Source organism: Maniola hyperantus, chromosome 8, assembly GCF_902806685.2.
Source record: "Maniola hyperantus chromosome 8, iAphHyp1.2, whole genome shotgun sequence".
Taxonomy (NCBI): domain Eukaryota; kingdom Metazoa; phylum Arthropoda; class Insecta; order Lepidoptera; family Nymphalidae; genus Maniola; species Maniola hyperantus.
The window spans coordinates 6,772,815-6,796,760 of NC_048543.1; the positions used below are offsets into that span (position 1 = coordinate 6,772,815).

Consider the following 23,946-nt stretch of genomic DNA (forward strand, 5'->3'; position numbering starts at 1 on the left):
AAGGTAGATACAGGAACGTTTGCTTTCTCATTCACACTAAAACGAGAGCACAGATAAAGTTACTAATGTGATAAACAGAGACGCAGTTAACCTATTTTTTGTCCCTTATCGTGTAACTGGTTTTTTTCAAGAATACATACAAAGAATGCAACTTTAGTTGCAAAACAAACTTTGAGAATTCGTGGCGTAATTGTATTTCTCATTAGTTATTTACTTGTTTTCACATAAAAAACGTTTAATACAAATATTGTTGATCGGTTAATACAAATATTGACTACTAAACAATAATGGTTATAATTGTCGTGTTATTCTTTGTTACGTCGTGCTAGCGCTATCTCATACGCGGTTACACAGTACTTCAATCTACCTTTATTACTCTATCTACGCCATGGGCCCTGCATTAATTAAATCGATCGACGCCCTGTAGAAGTGGTTTTTTTTTAATTTATTTTACGGCCCTGGATGTTAGTGTGATTTAGGGGTGCAACTCCAGAACATTAAAAAATCTCAAATTGAAATTCGCTTGTGGTGCCATCTAAGCGCGAGCACGGCTAAACAAATAGATAACAGTTTACAAAAGACGTCAACAGATGGCGGGCACATTGCTGTAATTTTAATGACATTAATAATTTATAACCTCTGTGATTATAACCAACTTTTCATGTTTTCGTGTGCTGTAGTAAATATTTATATTTCTGTTAAATTTATCTGACCCTGCTTTAATAACAGGACTCTGTAGTCTGTATTTCCTTTCACCACCTCGATAACTATATTCTAAGGATTGATTTACGGACTCGATTCATGCCTGAACGACTGACCACGGCTACGGATTACGGACTTGTTTTTGCTTTGTGAAATGATATTTCTGTGAATATATTTGTGCAGAAAAATGCCACGGAGATCTCGATGTGTGTCTGGATGTGAGTAATTCGGTAAGTATAAAATCAGCTCACTCGTAATCTAACTCAAAATTACTTCAATGAGTCAAACTCTGTGCACCATTAAGGCACCATTAGGACATTAGGTATTTTATCATGATACTAGGAATATAATTCCTGCGATTTCGTCCGCTCGAAAAAACTATTTTAGAAATCCCTTGAGAAGTCCAATTTTCCGGGATAAAAGTGGCCTACAAGTTACAACCGTCTGATGCAAGCTATCTCTGTACCAAACAGATCATCTGTTTGGTACAGAGATAGCCTGACCACCACTTTGTCTACGTGGATTTAGGGTTTTTGAGAATCCCATGGGAACTGTTTGATTTTTCCAAGACAAAAGAAGCCCATGTCCTTACCTGGATGCAAGCTATCTCTGTACTAACTTTCATCATATACGGTTACACAAATTTACTGTAAAAAGCTAGCATACAGACAGGTTGACGCACTTTTGCATTTATCATATTGCTGTGGATTATTAACTACTAATTCTGTAAATTTTTTGTTTTGTAATTAAGTGTACTTACAACATTTATTTTGAACTTTATTGACTAAGTTATTTTTATATTATAGGTATCAACTATCAACTAATTAAGTACAATAAGTAAGTATAGACTAATGCATATTTTATGTTACTATTTTTTCAGATGTTTGCATGGCTTTCCAAAACCTGGCTACTCCTCTCTATGAAACCATTTAAACAATGAAAAGAGATAGTAGGACAACATTTAGAAAGCAAGACTGATGATGAAATATATACCTAGTTACGAATTGTCAAATTTGCAATCACCAGTTTGAAGATCGTTGAAATACACCAGTTGTGGTAGTAATATGAAAGTTACGAAAAGTAAATAACCAAAAATTTTGGATTTGAGCGTTACCTATTTCACAATCTCGTGGGTCTTGAATTTGGGTATGTATTTTATGTACCTAGTTACGAATTTATGAAAATAAAATACTTTACAAAACCTTAAAACCTTTTTATTTCTAGGTATAGTGTTTTATAATTTAGTATCTTAAAGAGTCAGTCTTGTAATATATATTTTTAAACATGTTTTAAACAAACGTTAATGGAATTATTGATATTTTTTTAAAACATGTTCAAAAATATAAAATGTGCTAGTAAAGTACTTTTATAAATAGGATTTAAATTTTCGCGCTCTCGCACGCCTAGCGCGCTATTAGTGCCCTCTAGATGTGAGCACACGCGTAACTTTGAAAAATAAATCTTAAGTCGCACATCTATCGCTAGTAATATAGTAGATAATCTATGGTGTGATTAGAATGTTATAACAAAGAGTACCTATATAATCACTACACTACGTTTTATTAATGGATGCTACAATACAGTGCGACAAGGCTATCTTGGCGTGTGGCGAAAATCGGAACTAACGTTGCCTTCAGGTGTGCCCTTAGTTCTTGTTTGAATATTCATGGAATATTCCGAGTCTTTGATCTCCAACAGGGCCCCCGTAGGCCTTAAAAGACTGTTATCCAGGGCTGTAAAATAAATTTAAAAAAAAAAAAAACAGGGCCCTTATCAATGTCATTCAAGTCAAGTGCCAAGAGAGCCTTGTCGCCATAGAGATAGTATACATTGTCGCAATCTATGTTCGCCTTAGATGAACGATACTATCGCTATGATGTTCGCGATGTATATGTGTCAAAAGGCCTTAAAGGACTCTTATCCAGGGCCGTAAAAAAAAAAAAAAATTTGTGTCAAACGTTCTGTGACGTTCTAGAGGTTATATTTTTAGAAATAATAAAATTACTAACACCGACCAGAAATAAAAGATTACTAAGAAGAAATAATAATAATACTTGATAAAATCGAAATATTATGTCGGTAAAAAGACCTGTGTCATGGTTTTTAACAGAACAAGGCCGAAGGTTTTCATTTTCAGTAATAACTGGCACCGGTCTCGCTCTTACCGCAGCGAGGTTTACTCCTCATACATTTTTCCTGCAGAAATACAAGGATTTTGTTCATTATTATAAGTAAGCTAGTTTATATACTTATCTATAAAATATAACAATAGGTAATACGTACAGATACCAAGGCATTCATCTTACCTGATTATTATCTATAGGTAGGTATAGTACGCGACAGTTGATATGGCAATCGGGGAGGGAACGCCCCGTACACCTGCACAGCCCCGGTGCTGGCGAGCGCGGGTGATGTGCGGGTGTGCAGGGCGCCCCCCGCCTCATACCCGGACTGCCATCTCAACCTGTCACCTTTTGTACTTGTATGGATGCCAGTTATTGATTAATACCGGTTTTATGTGTGGCCGCTCATTTACTCCTTATTAGTTTTTACTGGAGTTTTTTATTATTACCAAGACTAATCTTAATCACATATTTGGTGTACAGTCTTTTATCTCCTGCGCATTCGAAGAACGTATGTCGCAATATATTCGCTTTTTAATAAGCTTGTTTAGAGCTGGCTGAACTGGCAATGCTGAGGACATCTCTCGTCTTAGTTTCATTAAACCTAGGGCCTCGCTAGAGATCTTAGACGTAGAACTCTTCCTGTCTGTTCTACAAAATTTTGCTCCTAATTCGCGAATGACATCAACAAAGTCGTCATATTTCTGATAAACATTGTCAGTGGTTTCCATCGAATCAAATCTGTTCTCTAGCTCTAGTTGGAACTTCTATGATGTGGCCTTAACTTGTACTGGTGTAAAAATAAATATGTACTTATGTAGTAAGTATACTTAAATATTAATTTTATTGCAGTGAAGGAAAGCCAGTAGAACTTCCAAATGATCTTAATAATATGTTTCAAAAATGTTTAGATCTTCTTAACATATCAGAAACACACAGAAAACTTATTGAACCATTCAGTGTGTTTGGATTTGACTTATTTCATGCTGGTAAGTTTGAATTATTGTTACATTTTACATTAAAAACCAACATATTTTACATAATTTAAGTAATGGTGATTACACTTTTCAACAGTTTTGTAATTACAGGTAGTACCAATTCAAGATTTGGTGTAGTGGTTGGAATTCCTGTGAATTTTACATACAAGACATTAGATGATGTTGGAAAGCAAAATTTACAGGTACTACAAAATTAAATTAATTGAATCTATTAGTAGGATAGTAGTAGTATTAGTAGGATTATTTAACTACTGATTTATGCATTTCTACATTATTCATCCAATTGAGTTGGAACTTTATATAATAATTGTTATTGAAACTTGCGGGAAACTTTTTAACATAGCACCATCAAGTATAATAATTGGTGTTACACAGTACAAGCAATGTTTGCAGGCATTAGCTAGTATTCAAACAAAACTCAAAATGTGATAACATGTATTTTGTATACGTTCTTTATCATAAACTTATGTTTTATTTTCTTGTATTTTAGGTCAACCAAAAGTCAATTGATTTAAAATCAGAAATTGGTAAAAAATTAGGTGAAGCCCTCATCTTATCTGATAAAGTAAAAGAATTTGCAATGTGCAGAGAAATACTTATGACTCATAATTATAAAGTAATGTTGGAGTCTTCTTACCCATTTATATGCCTGTTCTTTGCATATAATTTGTCACATTATATTAATATAAGACTGAATTTGTTTAGAGCTCCACAATCTATTAGAGGTGTATTATATTCTATTATTGGATTCTTCAGTGTAGGTACTTATTTTCTTATGAAAGATATGACCGAAGTTTACTATGAAACAGCAGCTGACAAGAAATTGTGTGAACTTGGGCCAGATTACATCAATAGTGGAGTCATCTTCTATGATAAACTACTACAAAGAAATCAAGCCTTAAGAGAATTGATGGGCAAAGAGGGTGAAAAAAAATATACTATAACAGGCAATGAAAATCACATGATAAGACAACCTCGAGTGGCCTTAATTCACAGAAAACAATATTTTGAACAGAGATTAAAACAATCTAATGAAGATTTTAATGAACATAATATAACTGAAAATTATGTGTTCTAATATTGTGTATAAATAAAATATGTAGGTACATAATAAATAATTTATACAGTAGATACATAGATAAATTATCTATAATAATATTAGATTAATAAAGACTAGCTTTTACCCGCGAATTTGCGTGATATAATTTTATTTATAGATATAGATACCATCATAGTAGTACATCCAAATTCTTTGATAGATACCTTTACCTCAGAATAAGGACTATTAGAAGTAGCCCTATTGTGACACTTACTGTTAGAGCGAGATGGCTAAATGTTACTTATGTTATTTACAAAGTACTCTGTGAATGTCACTTTCGTAAGGGCCTCGATTGCGGTAGAATGACAGCTACAATGTCACGATCGCAATCACCTCTGATTGGTTGACGCTCGCTCACTATTGGCTACAATGCATTGTTGCAACAAGAATCGCACAAATTCAGCCAATCAGAACAATTGAGGTTGTATTTGTAATAATGATTGATGAAGGTTTTAGACAGTCGCCTTACAGAGTACACCAAAGAGTATTATAATATGGTACTTTTCTACGGTTTTCATCTCAGAAGTCAGATTAGAGGTTTTCACAGACGTAATCGGTGTTTTGTATTGTAGTTTGTTGTGAGTTTGTTCATTGTTTACTCATTGGTTTGTATGACAGACAGAACGTAGTGATTATATTCTCTTTGGTAGTAAGGGCCACAGAGTACATTATATATGTAAGGGCCCCTTCATTAATCTATGGGCCCCTTACTCTATCTACGAGTTTGTTTTTGTTGTGCCTGAGTTTGTGGTTATTGTAAATGGATTGTAAAGCAAATTTAAGTATCAGCTAGTTATAGTTATACCTATTAGCATCTTTTATGCTGGAAAGTGGAATATGATAAACCTGCATGACGTTAATTTCCAATATTATGCCTGTTGAAGTTTTAAAATGTGTGAATTGTATAAATATGGCTGGTGTAGAAGAAGGTGAAATACCAAGGGAATTTATCGAGTTTGATTTTGCTGAGGATGCTTTAGATTTCGAGGTCAGTAGGTACCTACCTGTTTTAATTTATCAAAATATGTTGAATTTATCGCACGTCACGGCTGCATAGTGCACGGTGCACCGTACTATTAATTTTATTGATTGCTTTTCATCTCAGAAAATCATGAGTTCCTACGGGATTCAAAATAAATCAAAATCTACGAGGACTGCATCATAAACATTATGCTTATTACATAAACTTTACTCGAATTGACAAGTTCAGGGACATAACACCTAGAACCAATAGACAATGAACTAATTGCTAATTTTCTATAATCCGCTGAAACAGATAAAAACTGTATGGTGCAACATGCAGCATGCACCAATTAAGCTTTTAGTTCATTGTATATCATGGACTTCTGCAAAGTAACGCCTGCTTCTATACAGCATTTAGAACCACTATAATTATTTTAGAGTTCAATTGTGACTAATTTTGCTGTACAAAATCTCTGAGTCTAAACTAAAAAGACAAATCTAAATGTCAATATTGCTTTCTCTTTCATACTGCTGACAGCCACAGAAGGATTAGCATTGGGTTTCGAGATTGTGTACTGACTACAACAGAATTAGCTGTATTGTTTGATAAATGTTATGTTTTTTGGTATTTAATGCATGTATCTGTAAGAAGCTTTTAAAAGCAAACCCCCAGTCCAAGATACTTACATAATGATATATATACCTAGTACACGACAGGTAGAAATAGTAATGATGGAGGAAACGTCCCGCACGCCCGCACAGCCCCGGTGCTATCCCGGTGCGTTCGAACGCGGGTGTGCGAGGCGTTGGCCGTGTGGGCCGCGGCGCGGGTTGCACACAGTCTCAACTGCGACGCGGTCGTGTACTGAGTCCCTGTGAATAAGGTCCTTGGATGGGTTCGAAACTAATCAGGCTACTGTCGTGTTGACTTAATACGTGAGTAAAGCCATTTTTCCTAAATGTATAATGGAAATCATTCACAATAGTTTAAATGCTAAAATGTTCTTTGCTCTTCTGTAAAATTCATATTTGGCAAATATGCAACTTAGCCGAAACACAATTTTTTACGAGACATTTCACCGCGATTAATAGCCTCATCTGGTGACAGAAGGGCTGGCTCACTTTTTGCGCAACGGATCAGCCTGGCTGTCCAGCGCGGAAATGCAGCCAGTATTCTTGGCACCATTCCACGCTGTCATGATTTATATAGTAATTAGATAAGGCTAGCTTTAAGTTTTATTGTAATATTAAAAAAAAAAAAACTTAGCCGTGAATGTGATGATAGTGGTTAGTGGCCACAGATCCGTGGTTTAATTGTGATGGCAACCGTTAATTTAATGAAATATTGTGGCTAGTTCTGTTGTACATATCTATTTAAAACTAAACTTAATTGACTGGTCTAAATCAAGTGCTGGCCTTTTCAACAGAGAGTATTATGAAAGAGATAGCTATTGAGCGGTTACGCTCTGCATTCAACCCAAATCCGTGAAAATATGTTCTGAAGTAGTAATAGAATTATAATTGTATGTTAGTTTACGCACTAGATCCGACTTCCGTCATCCGTGAGTCTCCAATTCGGACGAAATATTCAGACCAAAGTAGCCATAGTACTGTTTGTATGAACACTTTCGCATTACCTAACTAGGATTCAAATTGGGCATATCCGCGCCAAAGATGTCCCCTGTATGCGTAAGCAATATCCAAATTCTGTCTGAGGTTTTCATGTAATTGATCATATGTATTTTATTTCCAGTAAATGCAGATTAACAAAGATGTTTTGTAATAATTCACATAAATAGTATCACCACATTTGCCATGCAAATATTTACTAACTTATTCCTAAATACAAACTTTGAATGTTGAGTTCATAATAATATTTAAAGATTAAAGTTCAAAAATTTACTAAACTTTTTTTAAAATTCATTATAGGCAAATGCTTGACCACAATCACTTTTGGAACTTTTGATTTTCCAGGACAAAAAGTAGTAGCCCATCCCCGGGATGTAAGGTAACTCAGTACCTAACATATTTCGTAAAAATATTTAAATGCATTCTTTAAAAATCCTGTGGGATCACCACAATTTAGGAATACACAATCCCTAACAGCATCAGGGCTTAGGAGTTGGTTCCTCGAGTTCAAAAAGTCTGTAGGTATGTAAAATATCAATTTTTAACCGACAGTTTCTAAATCCTATCAGTTATGGTGGTCAGGTCCCATACAGCATCAGAATTGAAGAGTTGGAATCTGAATGTTTTATGGGACAATAACGCAAAGTTTTCCTATTGATTTATAAAAAAAAACGGGCCAAGTGCGAGTCAGGCTCGCGCAATGAGGGTTCCGTACTACAGTCGTATTTTTTCGACATTTTGCACGATAATTCAAAAACTATGATGCATAAAAATAAATAAAACTCTGTTTTAGAATGTACAGGTGAAGACCTTTCATATGATACCCCACTTGATATAGTCACTCACTTCGAAAGTTGAAAATACTAATTATTAGTTCATGACCACAATTTAATTTTTTTTGTGTGATCTATAAGACATGTCAGCTATAAGATCTACCTACCTGCCAAATTTCATGATTCTAGGTCAACGGGAAGTGCCCTGTAGGTTTCTTGACAGACAGACAGACAGACAACAAAGTGATCCTATAAGGGTTCCGTTTTTCCTTTTGAGGTACGGAACCCTAAAAATACGCAAATCGATTCAGAAATCTCGGAGATTTCGGTGTATATAGGTAGAAAAACACAACTGCTCTTTTTCTGAAAGTTGGTTAAAAGTAGCCTATGTTACTTCTTGGTTGATCCTTTACATGTCTGTGAAAATCCCGTCAAAATACGTTTAGCCGTTCCGAAGATTAGCCCGTTCAAACAGACAGACAAAAATTTTAAAAACGTGTGATTCAGTTATGGTATAGTAACTGTACCATATATTTTTCTAAACCTTATATTTTTTTAAACTATACTAAAATTCAAATAAACATAATATGAACTTAATTTGAGGTAGTTATTTCGAAATTACAGACACTTCAATTTTATTTATTAGTATAGTAGGTATATAGAAGTATAGATAGTATAGATAATTAATATATAGCTATCACATCACATGTATCCGTATTTTCACTAATTTGAGGTTTGGATGCAGTGCGTAACCGCTCATAGATTTAGATCTGTCATTTTAGTTTAGGGATTGTGTAGGTACAACAGAATTAACCTCATATCATGCACGACAGTCTTACTTGTGAACTACCTCCTAAGCCGGAAAATGGATAATAATATGAATTTTGACAATCATATTTTGCTAACAATTCTCGTAGCGGCCTTGCGCGTGTTTAGCAGTCAACTGATGAATCAACTTACAATACAAACCGAGTGCGCCGTGGCTTCGGACGTAGCTGGGACGCTTATAGTACTCGTAGAATTAGTAATCGAGCGAGATATTTTAGTGGGAATGCTATGCACATGCAGATGTGTGTCGTGTAGTGTGGAAGTGTCTGGTGAGCGTAATTTAGTGTGAGTTATCAATTACAGGGATTATGGTTTGCGGAAGTAAATGTGGCTGTAGTGCTTTTTGTCGTCGCCTTTTTTGCCGCGCTCGACCCTCAGAGACTAGAGAAGAGGCAATACGAGTTACATCGGTAATATTAAAAAAAACATGTATGTTATTGTTTAACACTGTTCTTAACACAAACTTGCAAGTTTATCTAATTGAGCATCTTATCTATGTTGACACATCTACATAAATTGTAAAATACCTACCTACCTACTCGATCAATATTTGTTAAATGTTGCGCTGGAAACTGCTTTAATATTTGTCAGCTTCTCTTGGTTTCTCGTTCTTTGCATTTGAATCGGCTTTCTTACACAATTTATTTTAAATCTGAAGGCTATTCAGTATCACAGCTGATGTCATTGCAAGCGAATGTGGTTCATTGGTTCATTATAAAATTAAAATAAGACAGATAAAATGTGAGTCACATATCTACTGTTTTTAGGTAAACAAAACTGTTTTTAGGTAAGACAAATTAATTTTTGTGGTCGAACATGCTAACAGAATTTTCATTTGTGAACCGAGTAAGTACCAACTGATTATGTAGCAAAAACGCAAGGTACTAAATTGCGGGTAGGGAATTAAAACTGGGTCACTCGGCTAATGAGACGTGAGTTAGGTGTGCACACGAATAAAAAACAAACGTCATTTTCATTTAAGAGGTATATTTTTATTTATATACTCTCTATTTTCTGTAATAAAGGGATGACAAATAAATCTCTGAAGACGTGGTAACGACTATTGTGCACTAAAAGGGTATCAGCGGGAGCAAAGTATACCTACACAGAGTTGCAGGGCGGGGTAAAATACAGCTTTTAATGTAGCTGCGCAAACGAAATCAGTGCATTCAACTAGTTTGGCGTTACCTATATGCTATCCATAGCAATAAAAATCTACTTTAAGTATTCTATTTAATTGGCCGATAAGTATTTTCAGAGAACATAGGTTTATCGCAGATCATATAATACGATTATATAAAATGTATAATAATTATTATTAAGGGAAAGAGGTTGCGATCCGCGCTCTGGGGCCTACCTGGTCCAAAGGTTGTCCATCGCCATTCAGCGTGGCAATAGTGCCAGCTTAATGGGCACCTTTGGCCCAGGGGCAATCAGGGGCGGACTTTTTGACGACGTTTAATTTTAAGTTTTATGTTTTATTTTAATATTTTTAAGTACTTTTAATTTAGATTTAAGTTTATTTAACATAGATTATTTTTATTGTGGTCTAAAATAAAAATATATATAATTATGTACATAAATTAACCAACCTAGTAAACACTACGCACCATTCGATTCTTTATCGTAGTGAAACACGCAACCCTTAACGCTACCGATGTCGTGTCAACTAAATGGAAACCATTTAATTTTGAAAATAGTAGGTGTATTTCGCCAGTTAAGAAATAGCTGTGAACCATAAAACTACTCAGAATAGATACCTACTTAGAATTTGAAACTGTGAAAATATTATAATGATTATTCTGATTCTATCCTTTTCCACGAGAAACATTGTGAGCACTAGGATTAGTTTTGGAGACAAATGTCTGCGCCACGTCCGTGCACATCCGTGGTGCATAATAGCAACCGATAAGCGTCCATGTCTCTTGTAGGAACTTCCAGCCGCCACGGCCTTGCGCCGCTTGAATCCAGCGGCTCCTCGCGACTCGTTTGATGTCGTCTGCCCGCCTAGTGGGGAGGATAGAAGATAGATAAATACCTAATCACTTAGGTACTCTAAAGTTTTACATTGTCCGAATGTTCGTGGTTTCGTACCTACTTAACCCTGGCACCAATAATTAAAGCGTTTGGTACCTACCAAATGGCTTGATGACCTCATGCTTATGATTCAATATTTGCCGGCTTTGGCTTTGCCTTGCGTGCACTGAATACGTACCTAGGTACTTGAGGCCAGTTTTTATCAGTAAACTTACGACTATTGTAACTTATCAGTTAACACAATTCACATTTTTATAACCTGAGGCAATAATATTTTTGTTAGTACTTATCGATATTAAAAATTTCAATAACCTACAAATGGCCTATAAACATTACCGTAAAACATGTCTAAGAACCTGTTCTAAGATCTCAGCTATGCAATGTAAAAGACCGCATTAAAATTGGACCACTAATAATTTTTAAGGAAAATTGTTACAGGCATAAACACACTAAAGCCTAAACAGCTGACCTAAAAAGTGACGCGCGTTGTGATGGGATACCATGTTCAGCGCGGCTCCGGTAGAAGTTGTACTTTTTATTACAAGATAGCCTTAGATAGCTTATGGAAAGCAATCACGAGGTCTAGGTTGGAGCGCGCTAGCCTAGAAGATGCCTATTCAGTCTTTTGCCTTGAAATTGCCTTTTGAATACCTCCTACAAGTTCTATGAGACCGTTTACACTGCAAAGCGCACGTAGGACTCCTATAGCGCGTGGCGCGCGTCGTCCTCCGATGCAATGTGCAGTGTGGCTGACTTCATACAGAACCTTGAACTGCCGTCGGATAAAAAGGGTTCTCTGGACGAAAGCGGTTGAGATATTATGTCTGCAGTCTGCGTATGGGTAACTACTGTGCTTTCGCGTCTGTGACGCCCGCGACATCGTCCGCGTGGATTTAGGTTTTCAAAAACTCTTTGAATTTCCGGGATAAAAATTGGCCTATGTCACTCTCCAGGTCTTTAACTAGGTATATCCATGAAAAAAAACATAATCCGTTGTTCCGTTGCAATATGATTGAATGACAAAAAACATACTTTGTCAATAATTGTAGTCTATAAAGGAAAATGTGACTGACTGACTGATCTATTAACGCCTTGGACGATTTAACCTATGGACTTGTAACGCGCCTAATATTACGAATAAAAATTTCTGTCACTTTTGGTGCGGGACGAGGAAACACTACATAGACAACTTGACACACTCACTCAACAAAGTTTTGTGTCATTATTAACACACACATATCTAAATCTTCAACACTACTACATTTTACGCACACTAATAAGTTATATACATCAACATACAAAGACATTACGAGTGTAAGACAGTCAAATTGATTTGCGATGCTACCGTATCGATATTTTAGAATATATCGATAGTTTTTCAGAAACAAAAGTAGAAGTAAGAATTTATTACTCGTATTTAATTACTTAAAACCAGTGTTTGGTCAGCGTAGCGTATTCTTGCATACATTCACCTCACTTAATAGGTAATTATCCCAAAAACTAATAATGCAACGTAAAAATAAGAAAAATATTTATTTAAAAAATATGCACATACTTTTTTACTTATTTTATATCATTTTTAATCTTTTGTATTTTTTTATATAACGAAATTTTCATTTAAAATTTCGATAGTGAAAATGTGCTTATTTATGACTTATATTATTATATAACACACACACACACACTTATATTATTATCACAGAAATCGACCAGTTTTATTACAAGTATAGGTACAAATAAATAGATTTTGATTTTGAAAAAATTGTGGTAATTAATAATAACTATTCTTTACTTGACTTGAAGACGGTAATTTAGTCGTTAATAATAAAGAAAATGTTTTCATCGATATCGATAATCGAACCGCAATCACTATCGTACTACTACGTAATTTCATGCTGTTCACGCGTATTCAAATTTTAACCTAATTTGTATATATCGAGGGTTGCAATTGTTTAGAAAAAACAAAATATAGTCTCGTGAGGAGTGTGACTCGTTTCTACCGAATTATTACGTACTCAATTACTGAATCGGTAAAGTTCTCGATTGTTATTTTATTATAATAATTTATGTAATTTAATTTATAGAAAGCGTTTATTACACCAAAAATACTTACTTATGAAATGAAATTCCATCTTTTTGTAAATTTGATGTGTTTGATTTGTTCTTGCACTCACTAACGGCACAAACAGGCATTTTTCACCCAGCGTGTAAGACGTCGTCACACATCGAAAACGATTCTGACAATGACAAAATCGATTCCGCAAACAGTGTTTATAAACGCAGTGGATTAAAAATCCATTTCTATTGACAGAGGGGAATAATAATGCGAGGCGCGTCCTTAGGTTAAATCGTCCAAGATTAACGCACAGCTCAAACCACTGGACGGATCGGGCTGAAATTTGGCATGAAGATAGCTATTTTGACGTAAATATCCGCTAAAAAAGGATTTTTGAAAAATTAATCCCTAGGTTTGAAACACCTAAGGTGAACAGAGGTTTGAAATTTGTGTAGTCCACGAGGACAAAGTCGCGGGTATAAGCTAGTATGGGTATATAATAGTGGATGTACTAAACATACTTAATAAAACATAATATAGTGGTATTCCACTATGGAAGATTGGCAACGGAATTTCTGCGCACTGAAGCGCTATACAGTCTTCTTTTTCGTTGTTGGTAAAAAAAATTTTTTTTTACAGACCCAGTTGGCAGAGGCACGTGATATTAAATTCACACAAAACCTGACTGAACCATTATCCATAGGATCTCATATTGTGTGTACGGGAACGCCTAGCGACGATTTACCATGGTACGTAGTACACTTGTTGATGCATGCATGCTTTTTTGCATTCTTTTTCATATCCGACGACGACTGGTTTCATATTGAAAAATATGCTTCAACATTTATGTTTCTGTTTTTCTTTTTTGCTGTAAAACTCTATTGCCTATCTCCAAAAGCTATGCCTTTCATCAAGGTCGTGCGAGAAACAGACCGACCGAATAACTGAGAGACACTTTCGTATTAATAATAATCTGTTGGATGATGAAACAAGTTTCTAAACATCTTGCTGGGTCTTAAACAATTAGGTAGATCTTCTTATAAGTTTTAAGAATTTAAAATAACTGTGGGAAAACAGACTGATAAGTCAAATACTAAGTCTTAGTTATAAAGTAATTGAAATCAGTAATTAATATTATAATTACTTACTTAGTTAAATTTACATAAATGGAAAATATATACCTAGTTATTGCATTGCTTTTAAACCTGTTTTCCTCTTATTTATACAAGTATAGGACTATAGGTATTAATTTAAAGGATTTTAAAATATCTAATAACAAACAGAAAAGTAAATCTAGGGAAATATAATGTTTACATCCTAGATTTACTTTTCTGTTAAATATAAATTCTTTTCTGTGTGGAATATAAATTCCAATTCCATTACACTCCAATTGTTCTATAATATCTGGGTAGGAAGATCAACGAAAGCAGGTTGAACCGCTATTTGAACTAAAAGTTGACAACTAATAGAGTGAATGCAATCGCACATTTGAAATCCTACGTATCTCCTACTGTTTGCGTATTTTCTATTCCTGCACTATTAAAGGTTAGCAGCTCTGTGGGCTTCTCCTGAAAATGTTGTGTATTGTTTGCTACACCAGCCACAACCACAACTTTACAGCTCAAAGTCGTGGCTTAGGAAAATTATTGAGACCTGTTAGGTCTGCCTTAGTGACTAATTTTTGAATGACGACATTTTGGGGTTCCAGGTTTGCAGTGAATATAGGCTGTGGAGATCTGGAGACAAGTCGCGGGGACATCGCCATCCACTTCAACGTACGTCTGCCGCAGTGCTACGTTGTACGAAATACCAGGCGGCATGACAAATGGGGATCTGAAGAAACAACTACTTTTAGGTAAAGGGATTTCCTCGACTATAGTTGACAACGGCTACGCTTGGCGGAATGATTGAAATACGAAAAAAAAGCCGATACCTTAGAATGTTTTGCTTAACTTTGCAAAACCTTTTTGGTAAAAACCATGACTCCCTCCCATCAGTACCCTTATTATAAATGCAAAAGTGTGTTTGTTTGTTGGTTTGTCCTTCAATCACGTCGCAACGGTGCAACGGATTGACGTGATTTTTGCATGGGTATAGATAAAGACCTGGAGAGTGATATAGGCTACTTTTTATCCCGGAAAATCAAAGTGTTCCCACGGGATTTTTAAAAAACCTATTTCCACGCGGACGAAGTCGCGGGCATAAGCTAGTTAATCATAAAATTGTTAGTTTTCTTGAAACCAACAAGGTGGAGAAAAAATAAAGGCAAAAATCAAGACATCAAGACATCTAAAGTTGGTCAGCACGTCCACCTCCTATTTTTCGGGCACGCACCTAAAATTTTCCGAGTTCTGCGCTATTATGAAACCTGCATACCTGCGAGTTCATAATTTTTTCAAAAATGTGAGAAGTCTGCCAATCCACACTTGGCCAGCATGGCGACTATGCCCTAAACCCTTCTCATTCCGAGAGGAGACCTGTGTTCTGTATTGGGCAAGCGAAGGGTTGATCATGATGATGATGATGGTAACTTTTACCGCAATCGACCCCGGGTACAATAGATTGGTATGTGCTGTCAGTAGTAAACCACACAACTATAATGTTATAACTATAACTATTGTGTTATGAATGCTCATTCAGTAAATCCAAGAGTAATTTGTATCCATTTTACTATCAGGTTGTTTCCCTTCAAGATCAATCGACCTTTTTCAATAGAGATCTTAGTTGACGAAAAGGAAACACTATGGGCAGTGGACGGGGAGCATTACTGTAGTTTCGCACACCGGAACCCAAGCCCTCTGAATGCGAACTGGGTGCAAGTCACCGGCGTCAGAGATGCTGCCCTGAAGATACAAAAGACTGACGTTTACCCTACGCTGGCGCCGGCACCTATTGATGTTTGTATGCTCGTGTACCTACATATACAGGTTGTAATCAGAACGCTAGCAAAAATTTAGCGTTCTTATCCATAATATTCATATCCATACTAATATTATAAATGCGAAAGTGTGTCTGTCTGTTTGTCTGTCTGTCTGTCTGTGTCTGTCTGCAAGCCTTTCATGGCCCAACCGTTCAACCGATTTTGACGAAATTTGGTACAGAGATAGCTTGCATCCCGGGTAAGGACATAGGCTACTTTTTATCCCGGAAAATCAAAAAGTTCCCATGGGATTTTTAAAAACCTAAATCCTCGCAGACGAAGTCGCGGGTATCATCTAGTATTATACTAAGTACCTGAACACAATCCAATGCCAATACCAATTTGCCTATCTTGTAGTTTTAGTGATTTAGTATTTGTCAAACTCGCAATGTATAGTGTGCAAAACATACATATTGTGAACTTGTGTAAAAAATAAGTATTTTGTCGGGTTTTTTTGTAGTATCTTATCAGTAAACATCAGTACTATCAATTGTCTTCGTTTTTGTTAGCGTTCTGGTTACACCCTGTATTTTATATTTATACTGGATGATGCCCGTGGCTTCGCCCCTGTGGATTTAGCGATTCGATTGAGGCTCCATAACTGTCAATATGAGTCAGCCAATCACAGCAGCGACCAGTGGAGCTTGACACAGTACTAACCGATATCATGTTACGATTTTAACTGGCCCCTATTTTCGAATGACAATTATTGTTAGAAACGCGCCTTCTATGCCTTGTCGTTCAGTTGTTTGCTGTTGATTGTTTATTTATCAATAGTTATCATTACTATTAAAAAAATCTAAAAAGGAAAAGCTGGCTGACTGACTGACTGATCGATCTATCAAATTACATCTCAAACTACTGGACGGATCGGGCTTAAATTTGACATGCAGGTAGCTATTATGACGTAAACATCAAAGAAAGATTTTTGGAAATACAACCCCCAAGGGTGTAAAATAGAGGATTGGGATTTATGTAGTTCCACGCGGACGAATTCGCAGGAATAAGCTAGTTCTATATATTTCTATATAGTTCTATATATTGGGGAACGCCCCAAACGAAAAAAAACAGTTCTATATAATATATTATGTATTTCAGGTTCCAATTAGGAGTAGTTTGTCGGAACCAGCGAAAGATGAACCAACTTGGCGACCTAATATCATTGCTACGCTGACTAATGGAATTCCTGAAGGACACCAACTAGTTATCATTGGAAGGTACTCTCTTTTTCTATTCTTCTATTTTTGCCACTTTGCCCACTTGCTCGTTTAGCTGTATCTTCTTTATCTGTTTTTGTGATTTTGTTATCAAACCAAAAAAGAAAGTTTAATATTCCAATAAAGTTTTACAAATGCTTTTGTATCGTCAAGCGAATCTACCACTGAAGTCTCCCAACCGCCCTTCCTACCGAGGAGAACCAGCAAGAAATTAGGCGGTAATAACAAAAACGAAACCACTTTAGCGGTTTGGTTCCCGTCAGTCCTGGTATCTCCCTCTCTTTTGGGGTGGATATGGTGGTGTGGGAAGACCAAGGCTTTCCCCAATAATCAGAAGACAGGCTCCAGCACTCAATCGTTTTACTTGGCACTATTAAAACTATTACAGACTCGCGAAGTAACGTACTTGCTAATTTAAAATTACGTGCATGCGTTTTCGCGCGCTAGACAGACGTGGACACAGGGACGGTGTTGGAAGCCACTAGGCAGGCCCTCGGCCGCAGCGCGCCGCGGCTCGGGGCTGCGGCGCGGTGCGGCGGGGGCAGGCGCAAGTCGTCTGACCGGTTCCCCGATCAGCTGGCACGCGTGTGTGCGTTGCGTCAATGGCTGATAATATGCACACAGATGCCGCGCGGCAAAACTAATATTAGGTATCTAAATTAATCTAATTAAATATGTACATTTGATTTTTAAATGTGTAATGTAGCCCACATATCACCCTCCTCCAGAGACCGTCAAGGGCGATAGAAGTCTGTAAATTTTACTTGACGGCCGTAGCGAGTGGCTTTGGGAGCTACATCGGGTAGGTATGTAGGTGTGCTTGCGGGCGGAGAGGCCGGTGTAGGTAGATTGTTAGGAGTTGTTACCTTATTTCCCGACTGTTTTTCGTCCGCTAGTATATATGCCGGCTTGAGTCGGTCGATAGAAACGGTGGTGATTTTACCTTTTATGAGAAGGGTGAATGCTTTATTGCCTCGTTCTACGACCTTGTGTGGACCCGTATAGGCTGGCTGAAGAGGGCAACGCGAAGCGTCTTCACGAACGAAGACGTATTCGGCAGTTGCCAGATCTTTAAAAATAAATACCTTTTGTTTGTTGTGGCGAGAAGCGGGGACTGGCTTGATTCTTTCGGCGAATGATCTAATGCGCGCTGTGAAACTTGTCATATCAGTTGTACAGGGTGTGCTAGAACCGAAAAATTCGCCGGGAAGTCTGAGCGGCTCGCCGTACAGCAACTCGGTGGAAGAGGTTTGTAAGTCCTCTTTAAAAGCACTTCGAATGCCGAGCAGAACGAGGGGCAAAGCCTCCGTCCAGTTGTGGTCGGCATGGCAAGTGATGGATGCCTTGAGCTGTCTATGGAATCGCTCGATTAGTCCGTTACACGCTGGGTGGTAGGCCGTTGTGCGTTTGTGTTGATATCCGATGGTTTTGGCGAGATATTGGAACAGTGCACTGTGAAATTGGGATCCTCGATCTGAAACCACGGTCGTCATTACGCCAAATCTGGATATCCAACCGGAGATTAACGCTTTGGCCACCGTTTCTGCAGTGATATCCGGGATAGGCATCACTTCCGGCCACCGTGTGAAACGATCTATGGCCGTCAAGCAATACCTATTTCCCTGTGAAATTGGAAGAGGACCGATGAGGTCGATGTGGACCTGCTGAAAGCGTGCGCGAGGTAGGTCGAAAGTACCTAATGGTGCAGATACATGTCGACTGACTTTAGAACGCTGGCAGGCTAAACAAGTTCGACTCCACTCGCGACAGTCTTTTCTCACTCCGGGCCATACAAACCTTTCGGCTACCAGCCTGGCGGTCGCGGAGGTTCCGGGGTGGCTTAGCGAGTGTAAGCTAGTAAAAACTTGAATACGAAATTCCTTTGTGACGAATGGCCTGGGTGTCGGTGTACTTACATCGCAGTACAAAGGTATACGACTTCCAGAAAAATCCATCTTTTTGAGACGAAGGGAAGACTCGTCCGAGAGAAGATAATGAGCCAACTCTGGATCATTATCTTGAGCCTTTGCCAGATCAGTGAGACAGATTGGAGCGTCCAGTTTTTCGACGCGAGATAAGGTGTCGGCTACGACATTGTCTTTGCCGGATTGCAGGCCGAATATTACGTATTGGTTGCATGGTGATATTTTGACTGTTGTTATTTGTTCGTCTTGGTTTGTGAAGATTTCTGATACTAATTTTCTTCCACGCAATATCTGTATATTGTTTTTATCATCGACAACCGCCAATAAGGGCTGAGTGACTCCTTCGTTATTCCCATTGCATATCCCCTTCAAATTCAGTGGTTTCAGCGTATGCCTGTCGAGACTCATCGTAGTCTTGACCACTCGCTTGACCACCTCCTTGTTGGAGTTGACGAATGATTGGTGTCGCTTGGGCGTTGCGTTGGCGCTTTGGGGGACGCTGCTGGGCGGGGGGACGACTGGGGTGTGCGGTGATACTATGTTGATGAAACTCGTGTCGAACTTTGTTGTTAACCGGACCTTGCCATTTCTCTGTGTATTGTGCGAGATGTAAGCAGCGTCCAAGTACCACACTTTCGCGGTGTTCTCTATACACCCAGTGCCTGTCAGTAGAACGTCCGATCCGGGCTCGAAATCATCCCATACCAGCACTTCACTTACTGCCATGGATACCACAACATCGCCAGAGTCCAGCACGCAGCATCACGTCGGGGTCACCAGTTTGGGGTGGATATGGTGGTGTGGGAAGACCAAGGCTTTCCCCAATAATCAGAAGACAGGCTCCAGCACTCAATCGTTTTAATTGGCACTATTAAAACTATTACAGACTCGCGAAGTAACGTACTTGCTAATTTAAAATTACGTGCATGCGTTTTCGCGCGCTAGACAGACGTGGACACAGGGACGGTGTTGGAAGCCACTAGGCAGGCCCTCGGCCGCAGCGCGCCGCGGCTCGGGGCTGCGGCGCGGTGCGGCGGGGGCAGGCGCAAGTCGTCTGACCGGTTCCCCGATCAGCTGGCACGCGTGTGTGCGTTGCGTCAATGGCTGATAATATGCACACAGATGCCGCGCGGCAAAACTAATATTAGGTATCTAAATTAATCTAATTAAATATGTACATTTGATTTTTATATGTGTAATGTAGCCCACACTCTCTCTCTTACCGACTCGAGTCTATATTGCTTAACCGCGGCGTGACCGTTTACAACTAGGCCCAACCAAGCCACAAGTCCCTAGTCTTAGTATATTATTTTTTACTAATGATGTACCTACAAAAAAGAATAGAACTTACTTCAGAAAGTCACTTCTATGATTGGCAGACTTCGTCCACTTCTGCACTCGTTCACGATCGACTTGATGGACTGCGGTCGCGAATGGCCGCGAGCCAACATCCTGCTGCACGCGAACGTGCGCGCGCACGTGGAGTCGCAGCTCACGCGCCAGCTCGTGGTGCTCAACGCGTGGCTCGGGGCCTGGGGGCCCGAGCGACGACAGCGCACCGCTCGCCTGGTGCCCGGCACTAAGGTACACTAACATCCCACTGCACGCATACGTGTGTGCGCACGTGGAGTCGCAGCGGGTTTTGATGGTTTGACTGTCAACCTAGTTTTTCTAAGACCGTTTGAATATTTCTTGACTGGACATAACTATGACTAAAAATAAATATTTTTCCGCTAGGCGACATTCCGCATAGTACGCAATCCAGCGGAATGGGCCGTTTTCGCCGACGATGTCCTCATCGGCGAGCTAGAGTACCGCGCCGCAGCGAACGGCGTGCGAGCGATGCGCATCCGTGGCGACCTGTACCCGGACCAAATATACGTCTGTCCCGCTACCGACTCACCGCAGGAAGAAATAAAGGCTAATTTTTAAACCGCGGATACACCTGTAAGCTTAACTCACGTAAGTATTTTACATGATTAACTTACGACTAATGTAAACACTCTTATAAGTACATTTACAGTAGTAAATTTTTTAATAACGTGAGCTGCTTACGTTAGTAAAACTTACAGGTGTAATCGCGGGCTTAAGCTTACCTCGTGAGTACACATCGGCAACAAAGATTTACATTGTTTTTGGAAAATGTTTACTAAAGACCTGCCTGTGTAGACTGGTTACTTGACTACTTGACGCAATTATAGTAAACTTAGAAGTTTAATAAGAAATAAATGTATTCGAAATATTATAAATACTTTGGTGCTGAGGTTTGGGCGTACAAGCTTACCAAAACGTTTTTCACTTGCCACTCATATTCGTGGCGATCTTAACTTAAAAATAAAAATATGTACGTTTGACTCACTACCTATTCAGCGCATTAATAATAGATCTAAGGCTTAAAATTCGACTAATAACATTTTTTTTTGTTACAAAATAGGATTAAGAAATTAATAAGACGAGAAATGTATTCGAAATATTCTAAAAGGGATGGAAATGTTTTGATATTATAGTACTTTACTACTTTTATAAGTTCCACATTTTTATAAATATATGTATAATATGTTTACAAAATGAAAAGTATATGTGTAACAACACAGAATAGCCAATCTTTGCTGTTTTTGTTGATGTGTTTACTAGATGACTGACTTTTCTTTTAATTTATGCATTTACTTATATTGTAGGTATTATAATTTATTTATAAATCTACTGATCTTGATTATCTAATTTTTGTGATATACTAAATAACGTTCCAACCAATACCAACCCGCACATGGCCATGGAGTTATGACTCAAACCCTTCTCACTCTGAGTGATCTGTGCTCAGTAGTGAACCAGCGATGGGTTGTAATGGGTTGTTTCAACCACAATAGTACGAAGTGAAAGTGATAGAGTACAATGTGCTTTAGTAATAGCAATGAATCTTTATGTAAATCTCCATAGTTACCTATTTATTACATTAAGAAAATCAAAGCAAACTGTGCCCATACTAGTTTACATTATAATAACTCGTATACTTTTATTTAATTGTTTAATGGAATGTAACAGGTTTTCGGAAATATTTATTGAAAATTGAAACAATAATTATTACAAGCTTTAATATTATAAGCTTTTGTGAAGAATTCGTTCATTTTGTTATTTAAGTTAATATTGGGATTTCACAAAATATGGTGTGATAAAATAAATAGGAACTTTCACAGCAGCCAAAAAATTGATCCTACCAGATCTTTATCATTTTAGTTACTTAAATGCTTTAAACTCCGTATTTACTTGTTACCACTGTAAGCTTTAATGAAAGTTGACTTGAATAATGTAAAGTAAGTATAATTATGTGCTGTATTTTATGTTGATATAAACAAGTTGACTTGTAATTATAAATGCTGTCCTACATGAAATAATTAAATTCATTTCATTTCAATAATTATTATGGAAACCGAATACAGTTTTTTTTATCTATAAGATTTCGTTAGGTAAGTTTAGGTAAGGATAGGTAACGCCAATTTTCTTGAATTCCTAATAGTACATATTACTACAGTAATACATAGTCTACCCTGCTCGACAGGGAATAGGCTGTATCCACCAAAGTTAATTCCGGGCTACATATAGACTAGCGTATCTCCGCGACTTCGTCCGCGTGGACTACACACATTTCGAACCCCTATTTTACCCCCTAGTGGTTCAATTTTCACAAATCGTGACGTGACGTTTGCTACCTGTTATTGATCAATAGATGCACAAGTTTATAGACGTATAGTTTAATTTTGTTTTGTGTTAATTTGTTTCAAATATGACGATAATTGATGTTCACGATCCCGGAAGAAATCAAGCCTACTGAGACTTTTCATCTAAAATGCTGTCTTATTCTTTTGAAATAATGTAACAAAATAACCACACTGACATCTACATTGCATCCTTGCGAAGCTGGGGCGAGTCGCTAGTCTTCTATATATATATAGAAAATGTATATAAGGAAAAGGTGACTGACTGACTGATCTATCAACGCACAGCTCAAACTACTGGACGGATCGCGTTGAAATTCGGCATGCAGATAGCTATTATGACGTAGGCATCCGCTAAGAAAGGATTTTTCGAAATTCAACCCCTAAAGGGGTAAAATAGGGGTTTGAAGTTTGTATGAAAGTCTGTCAGTTTTGAAGTTAAAATCGAGAAATTTTGTAGTTAATATTTTTGCAATTGGCAGTATGACAATGTTAAAATCTCATTGTTAAAGATCAACCCTAGGGGTGTAAAATAGGGGTTTAAAATTTGTTTAGTCCACGCGGACGAAGTCGCGGGCATAAGCTAGTTCAAAATAAATGTCAAATGATCTTGGTGGCTTTCACTCAGTGATGCTACTCGTACTAGCACTTCACTCTTCAGTGCAATAAAGTAGTTTGGGGTCACCTATACTTTCTTTTTTAGTAATAAAATAATAACAGCCATTTACTTAATTTAAGGACTTCCTTGTAAGCATTATTGATAAGCGAAAGAAATGACGTCGACTCAAATAAGCTCCACTTGTTAGTTAATTTGTAAAGCCTGAGATATGATTTTTAATTAAGAATAACAAAATGGATATGTGATTGTAAAATTGTGATTCGATTAAAACTGTCCAACATGTTAATAAAACATTTAAAATTCAATGTTTTTCTGTTAACAAGATGACGAAGGCTTCATCTATC

General features: G+C 37.6%; 2 protein-coding genes across 4 annotated transcripts; both read left to right on the top strand.

Moving 5' to 3' along the window:
- Positions 1-2,685: 2,685 nt before the first annotated feature.
- LOC117984183 (transmembrane protein 177) lies at positions 2,686-5,008 on the top strand. Its single transcript, XM_034970796.2, has 4 exons — positions 2,686-2,933; positions 3,678-3,814; positions 3,914-4,005; positions 4,314-5,008. Exons 1-4 carry the CDS (start codon positions 2,776-2,778, stop codon positions 4,899-4,901), a joined length of 975 nt encoding a protein of 324 aa, XP_034826687.1. The 5' UTR covers positions 2,686-2,775; the 3' UTR covers positions 4,902-5,008.
- A 632-nt stretch (positions 5,009-5,640) lies between these two features.
- LOC117984668 (galectin-8-like) lies at positions 5,641-23,907 on the top strand. Of its 3 annotated transcripts, none has more exons than XM_069500442.1 (8): positions 5,641-5,910; positions 9,419-9,525; positions 13,848-13,957; positions 14,917-15,063; positions 15,886-16,105; positions 17,227-17,345; positions 20,650-20,854; positions 21,008-23,907. In XM_069500442.1, the coding sequence occupies exons 2-8, from the start codon at positions 9,424-9,426 to the stop codon at positions 21,200-21,202; spliced, it is 1,098 nt and encodes a 365-aa protein (XP_069356543.1). In that variant the 5' UTR covers positions 5,641-5,910; positions 9,419-9,423; the 3' UTR covers positions 21,203-23,907. The 3 variants fall into 3 exon arrangements, with proteins under 3 accessions (XP_069356543.1, XP_069356542.1, XP_069356544.1); XM_069500443.1 differs by lacking the exon at positions 5,641-5,910 and adding an exon at positions 6,626-6,821; XM_069500441.1 differs by lacking the exon at positions 9,419-9,525 and having other exon boundaries at positions 5,643-5,910.
- The last annotated feature ends 39 nt before the right edge of the window (positions 23,908-23,946 follow it).

Excerpts from the sequence above, each read along its gene's own strand:
- LOC117984183 (XM_034970796.2), top strand. The coding sequence starts at position 2,776 with ATGTCGGTAAAAAGACCTGTGTCATGGTTTTTAACAGAACAAGGCCGA. Across the intron at positions 2,934-3,677 it reads GATTTTGTTCATTATTATAA|TGAAGGAAAGCCAGTAGAAC; the intron begins GTAAGCTAGTTT and ends ATTTTATTGCAG. Across the intron at positions 3,815-3,913 it reads ATTTGACTTATTTCATGCTG|GTAGTACCAATTCAAGATTT; the intron begins GTAAGTTTGAAT and ends TTGTAATTACAG.
- LOC117984668 (XM_069500441.1), top strand. The coding sequence starts at position 5,773 with ATGACGTTAATTTCCAATATTATGCCTGTTGAAGTTTTAAAATGTGTG. Across the intron at positions 13,958-14,916 it reads CCTAGCGACGATTTACCATG|GTTTGCAGTGAATATAGGCT; the intron begins GTACGTAGTACA and ends TTGGGGTTCCAG. Across the intron at positions 17,346-20,649 it reads CAACTAGTTATCATTGGAAG|ACTTCGTCCACTTCTGCACT; the intron begins GTACTCTCTTTT and ends TATGATTGGCAG.